Raw genomic sequence first — 6,864 nt, 5'->3', positions numbered from 1 at the left:
GGGGGGGGGGGGGGGGGGGGGGGGGGGCTGGGCTCATTCTATGGTGGCCCTCTGAGAGCACAGCAACCAGACTCACTTTTCCCAGAGACATCCTCAGTGTAACCTCTGCTCTCCCCTGGAACGGTGATCAGACTAAATAGTAATGTGGCTGCAGACATCTCTAGGTGAGACCAGGGGAACCAGGCCTCCCAAGCATCCTCCCTGCAATCTGTACTTGTGTGTGACTCTCAACTGCTGACCCTGGCTACTGGCACATGATCAAAAAAGCCAAAAGCCTGATGGCAGGTGGCACAAGTCTGAAGGATAGCTCAGGTCACATGAACTTTACTTTAATTTGATGGCCAACGGGACGGTGTAGAAGAAGACGTTGATCTGAAACACGCAGACAAAGAAGAGGCTGAAGTGCTCAAACATCTCTGCAAAGAAGTACCAGAAGAGACCAATGTTTGGGGTGAGATCCGGAACAGAGAGTCTGAAATAAGAAAACACAGGGAGAGAAAAGAGCAGAGTTACATGTGGCTGGCTTTGCCCTGCTGTTTCGAAGACTTTGGGGTCACTATTAGGTGACCATGGATGGCATCATCCTTCTAAATGTCATAGTAGTGTGCAATACCCCATACAGATAATTTACAAAATACAGGGCCAAAGATGCAAAGAATAGAAGCCATATTACACACTAGCTAAGGACTGGGGACACAGCTGAGTTGGTAGGGTGCTCAAGTCCTTGGGTTTGACCCTTAGGACTGCATTAAGTCCAAATGTAAAAGTAAGAGGATGAAAAGCTTAAAATCATTCTTGGTTGAATATTGAGCTCAAGGTTAGAACAGGCTACATGAAGGAACAAAACAAAACCAAAAACAAGCAAAACAACCAAAAACCAGCTAAGCTAAAAGAATCTGAAATGAAAAAGCGATCCATCCTAGAAATCAAGAGAGCAGTCCTTTTCTACATCAGGCCAGTTCACAATCAGGAGCAATTCAGTATTACAAGAGGGGAGACTTAAATAAACAAAATCTATTTTGGGCATTCCAAAGACTTGCCCAGAGGAACAAGCTCTCAGAGCCTGCTCCTCCCAATTCTTGCTCCACAGCCTCACAGCAGGAGCCAGAAAACTGCCTGCCTAAGCCTGCACCTGAGTTTTCCAAGGGCTTCAGGAGCCTTCAGCAGGTGGTGAAAAATTCCCAGGGCTACAGAACTCACTTGAAAATTTTCAGTTTATCTAGGAAACTTTTGTCTAGTTAAATCATTTAAGAATTGGCGGCAATACTGGCTCTTTCTAAAGTCCATGCTACCTATGTACACACACACACATACACACACACACACACACACACACACACACACACACGAGGCAAAAAACCAAGCATTTGTGGTTTTTTGTTCTCCAGTGCTAGGGATGGAACTCAGGAGTTCCAGACTGCTAAAAAGGCACTCTATGACTGGGCTACACCCTGTGCTCTAAGGCACTCTATGACTGGGCTACACCCTGTGCTGTGTGTGTGTGTGTGTGTGTGTGTGCGCATGTGTCTTTCAAAGTTTCAAAGGACAAAGACAGCAAGGGGCACTAGGCTGGGTAGTGACAAGAGCACTAAAACTAAAAAAAAAAAAAAAAAAAAAAAAAAAAAAAAAAAAAAAAAACCAATGCTGAAACTGATTTTTTTATAATTTATTATCTCTACTTTATTGGGTTTTTTATGTTTGTTTGGTTTGGTTTGATTTTAGTTTTGGTTTTTTCTTTCTTTCTTCCTTCCTTTCTTTCTTTCTTTCTTTCTTTCTTTCTTTCTTTCTTTCGGTTCTTCAAAAACAGGGTTTCTCTGTAGCTTTGGGGCCTGTTCTGGAACTAACTAGCTCTTGTAGACCAAGCTGGCTTCGAAGTCACGGAGATTCCCCTGTCTCTGTCTCCCGAGTGCTGGGATTAAAGGCATGCGCTACCATCGCCCAGCTTTTAGTTTTGGTTTTTCAAGGCAGGGTTTCTCTGTGCAGCTTTGGAGCCTGTAATGGAACTCATTCTGTAGACCAGGCCTGCCACTGCCTCCTGAGTGCCGGGATTAAACACAAGCACCACTACTACCCAGCTTTTATTGGAATTTTTTGTTTGTTTCATTTTTGTGTGTGTGTGTGTGTGTGTGTGTGTGTGTGTGTGTGTTTGAGACAGGGTCATACTATGTAGACCAGGCTGGACTTGAACTCACAGATATGTCTTGTCTGTGCTTCCCAAGTACTGGAATTGAAGGCATAGGCCACCACACCTGTCTCCAATTCATAATTTTAAAAAGGCAATGAATGAGGAAAAGGGCAGGAGAGGCACAGTGTTCCCTAACAAATACATGTGGGAATCTATTCTCTCCCTCCACCATGTGGGTTCTATGGATTAAAGTCAGGTCGTAAGGCCTGGCAGCAGGTACCTTTACTCACTGAGCCATCTATGAGCCTTGGAAGTGCTCTTTAATAGCTATCGAAAGGTGCTGAAGAGCAGAGGTCTCAAACTTTGTTCCCTGTATTACCCTAGTACCAGGAGTACTTGAGAAATGAAACTCTTGCTCTCTGTCTCACAGCTTCTTCATCAGAGCCCCAGGGATGGGTTGGTAATCTGGATGTCAGAAGCTCTGAGGCCTCTTAAAACATGAGGACCCCTGCTGTCGACTACCTATGTAGTCTTCTCCCTGGGGTTCCATTGGGAGCTACAAAAACCAAATTAGCTTCCAGAAATCTCTCGTGAAGTCTGTACTTACATGAAACCGTAGACTGCAGGGATGAAATCCCAGGAGCTGAGAAGGAAGAAGGAGAGGCAAACTATTACCACTAGGCTTCCTACATACATCGTGGCATACTCCCAAGCGAAGATCCAGAAGGCTTTGCTCTTCACTGTCACAGGGATGTATTGCCGCTAGGAGAGAGGCCAGAACAGGACAGTTAGGGACACCGAGGACGAAAAACAGCTATCAGCTTATACATAAAAATTTCTTCTATAAAACCAAGCCATGGCACATAGGTTTACAATTTTGTTGTTTCTTTCTTTCCTTCCTTCCTGTTCTTTGTTTTTTCGAGACTGTGTAGCCCTGGCTGTCCTGGAACTTGCTCTGTAGACCAGGTTGGCCTCGAACTCATAGATCCACCTATTTTGTCTCACAAGTGCTAGGATTAAAGATATGTGCTAATGCCACCACCACCGACATCAATTCTTTTTTTTTTAATTATTATTTATTATGTATACAATATTCTGTCTGTGTGTATGCCTGCAGGCCAGAAGAGGGCACCAGACCCCATTACAGATGGTTGTGAGCCACCATGTTGTTGCTGGGAATTGAACTCAGGACCTTTGGAAGAGCAGGCAATGCTCTTAATTGCTGAGCCATCTCTCTAGCCCTCTTTTCTTAAACTAGAAAAAAAAATTACGAGTGTTTTTTAAAAGGTATTAAGAGTGTGTGCATTCTCTGCCTGAGACCTACTAACACAATTAGAGGTCTGCATCCTGGAGACGCATACAAAACACCACTGAGAAAATCCTCACTGCATCAGGAAGAAGAATTAACTGTGGAGCAATGGAACCATCGCACAGTAGCAATGACATATAAACTGCACCTATATATGTCACCATAGCTAAACCTCTAACATGTAAGGTTATAGCAGAAATTTGCCAAATAATCAATAGAAAATGAAAACATTTACTCTATCTTGAATTAACCCAATATTATGTATTATTTATGCATATGTAGGAGTTTAAACATAAAAGTTTTATGAAACATAAGTGCTCTTGCCCACCAAACCTGGTGACTTTAATCCCCAATATCCATACGATGGAAGAATCAAGTCCTTCAAGTTGAGCACTGACTTCCTCACGTGTACTGCAGCTTGTGTGTGCACTGACTTCCTCACGTGTACTGCGGCTCGTGTGTGCACTGAGTTCCTCACGTGTACTGTGGCTCGTGTGTGCAATGACTTCCTCACGTGTACTGCGGCTCGTGTGTGCACTGACTTCCTCACCCTCACCATGTACTGTGGCTTGTGTGTGCGCTGACTTCCTCACCCTCACGTGTACTGTGGCTTGTGTGTGTGCTGACTTCCTCACCCTTACGTGTACTGTGGCTCGTGTGTGCGCTGACTTCCTTATATGTACTGTAGCATGACTGTACCATTACCACAAAATATACATTTTAAATGTAATTTTAAAAAATAAAAAGAAAGGATATACACTGAAGTCATAATAGCTTTCCAAGGCAGAAAGGAAAAACCCCACAGGACTTTGTAAATCACATTCTGCATGTGATTATCAGGAGGCAGCTTACAGGAGTTCGTTCTGGCTCTTCCCTAGGTGAGTCTCACAGAGCAGACTCAGACTATGGGGATTGACAGCAGGTGCCTTAACCCACGTCACTGGCTGTGTCTATAATGTTCAATATGTATGTTAAGAGCAAATATTAGCCTGACATGTGGCACACACCTTTAATCTCAATACCTGGGAGGCAGAGGCAGACAGATCTCTCTATGAGCTTAAGGCCAGTCTGGTTTACACATCAGGATCCAAGCCATCCAGAGTTATGCAATGAGACCTTGTCCCTGTTCTTCCCATAGAAAGCAAATATGAAATAAAATGGTAAAAAAAAAATCTTGATTTCCTTTTTTTTTTTTTTTTTTTGGTTTTTTTTTTTGGTTTTTCGAGACAGGGTTTCTCTGTGGCTTTGGAGCCTGTCCTGGAACTAGCTCTGTAGACCAGGCTGGTCTCGAACTCACAGAGATCCACCTGCCTCTGCCTCCCGAGTGCTGGGATTAAAGGCTTGCGCCACCATCGCCCGGCTCTTGATTTCTTTTTAAATTGAGACCCTGTCTAAAAATAATTGATGGAGGGTTTCAAGTTAATATTTCTCTGCTTTCTAGAAGAAAGAAAAGTTAAAATTCAAAGGACACATCAGAAAGTCTGTCTCACCCTGCACTGTGGCTGGGGTAAGAGAATTCCCAAGAGTTCAAGACTAGCCCGGGCAACACAGTGAGACCCTGTCTCAATAAATAAGTAAAATACTAGTGGGTGAAATCCCGAAAGGAGACAGACCTGTATAATCTCAAATTATCTTTCCGAAGGTACTAACTACAAGAAAAACCCAGGGTGGCCAAGCCTGATGACCTGAGTTTGACCCCCAAAATCCACATGGGAGGAAAGAAATGGAAGTTGCAAATGTCCAATGGCCAAATGTGGGTTATGACTACTGTACTTTTCAACTGGTGTATTTTTGTAATTATGATATATTTGGTGACTACTATATTTTGTGTGTATGTAATTACTGTATTGACAAGGTAGGTGAATATTTCCATCATCACAAAAAGTTCTATCAGGGGCTAAAGAGATGGCTCAGTGGTTAAGAGCACTTGCTGTTCTTCCAGAAGACCTGGGTTCAATTCTCATCACCCACATAGTAGCTCACAACTGTCTGTAACTCCTGTTCCAGAGGATCTGACACCCTCATACTGACACCAATGCACACAAAATAAAAATAAATAAAATAAAATAAGGATCTAACAACTACACATGCACATACTGAATGTTGGGAACTTCCCATCATTTCCCTGAGTCCTTGTGAATGTTCTCCAAATAGAACTCAGTTACTGAATAGGGGCAAGATAACCCTTAGGTGTCGACTCAGTTAACAACTACACATGCACATACTGAAATGTTGGGGACTTTCCATCTCCCTGAGTCCTTGTGAATGTTCTCCAAATAGAACTCAGTTACTGAATAGGGGCAAGATAACCCTTAGGTGTCGACTCAGTTCCTGGTGTTTTGACTTAGGCCCTGGGAAAGGGGAAAAGTGATCCTCAGATGTTCCCCCTTACCTCATCTGATCTGGTAACCGCTCTCCAGCCAATTATTGGTAATAGCCATTTTGAGTAAACCAATCATAATAGTTAAAGAACAACTCCCAGATACTTCCCTTGCTTCTATGGCTTTTTCCTTTAAAAATAGCCTATACCAGCTATTCAGGGTCTTTCTGGCTCCTCGAATTCTGAAAGACCCTGTCATGGCAGAATTAATAAAATCCTCATGCTTTTATATCAACTGTGGTGTGAGAGATGGTCTCTTGGGGTGACTCCTTCTTGATGGTTGGACTCAAGGGTCCAACAACACATAGTCACCACAAATTTATGTGTGTTCTGGGGACCCAAATTTAATTACTTCCACTCACAAGTCAAGTTTTTATCACTAAACCATTTCCCCAATCCCTCTTAAAATTTATTTCCTAAAATTAAATACTATGATGAACTAAACCTATCTGTGGCCAGATTTGGTTCATGGATATATATAATCTCAAAGTTACACAATACTTAAAATATCCAAAAGTCATACTATTACTAACAGGAGCTGGGTGGAGGTGGCATACACCTTTAATCCCAGCACTTGGGAGGCAGAGGCAGGCAGTAGTTTGAGGCCAGCCTGGTCTACAAAGCGAGTTTCCAGGGCATCCAGGACTGTTACACAGAGAAATCCTGTCCCTGTCCTGAAAACAAAACAAACAAAAAATTTAGGGACAATAATTTTCAAACTGCTTGGTGAGGGCTTCTCTTATTCCAGAAGGGAGAGGGCTTTTCGGGCCTAGACACTGACCCTAGAGCCTGTACGTGCTAGGCTAGTGCTCCACTGAACTAATTCAACTTCCAGCAGGAGAGAATGAGGAGGCCTTAAAATGTGAGTCTATTTCCACATTGACCAGAGGTCAGAGTTGGAACTTACCTCCAGTCCTTCAAGGTTCTTGTTTCTATCTCAAAGGTCCCACCCAGATTTAGGTAAGAGTTCTGCTCCCTCAAGGTCATTGTCAGCAGGTGTGGCTGAAAGCCAGACCTTGTATTTCAGGAATAGAGAAGTAGATCCGTTCC

General features: G+C 43.2%; 1 protein-coding gene across 1 annotated transcript in view; it reads right to left on the bottom strand.

Moving 5' to 3' along the window:
- The window catches only part of Pigu (phosphatidylinositol glycan anchor biosynthesis class U), a 96,950-nt gene that overhangs the window by 20,778 nt on the left and 69,308 nt on the right, over nucleotides 1-6,864 (bottom strand). The window contains exons 8-9 of the mRNA XM_050151135.1: nucleotides 2,733-2,887; nucleotides 329-472 (exon numbers count right to left, since the gene is read on the bottom strand). Coding sequence (XP_050007092.1) covers nucleotides 329-472; nucleotides 2,733-2,887 — 299 coding nt within the window. The remainder of the gene's footprint in view (nucleotides 1-328; nucleotides 473-2,732; nucleotides 2,888-6,864) is intronic.

Source organism: Alexandromys fortis, unplaced genomic scaffold, assembly GCF_014885135.2.
Source record: "Alexandromys fortis isolate MF-2015 unplaced genomic scaffold, M_Fortis_MF-2015_v1.1 scaffold_27, whole genome shotgun sequence".
In the NCBI taxonomy this organism is placed as follows: Eukaryota; Metazoa; Chordata; class Mammalia; order Rodentia; family Cricetidae; genus Alexandromys; species Alexandromys fortis.
Note: the sequence above shows the minus strand (reverse complement) of the source record. Positions and strands in the feature narration are given on the sequence as shown.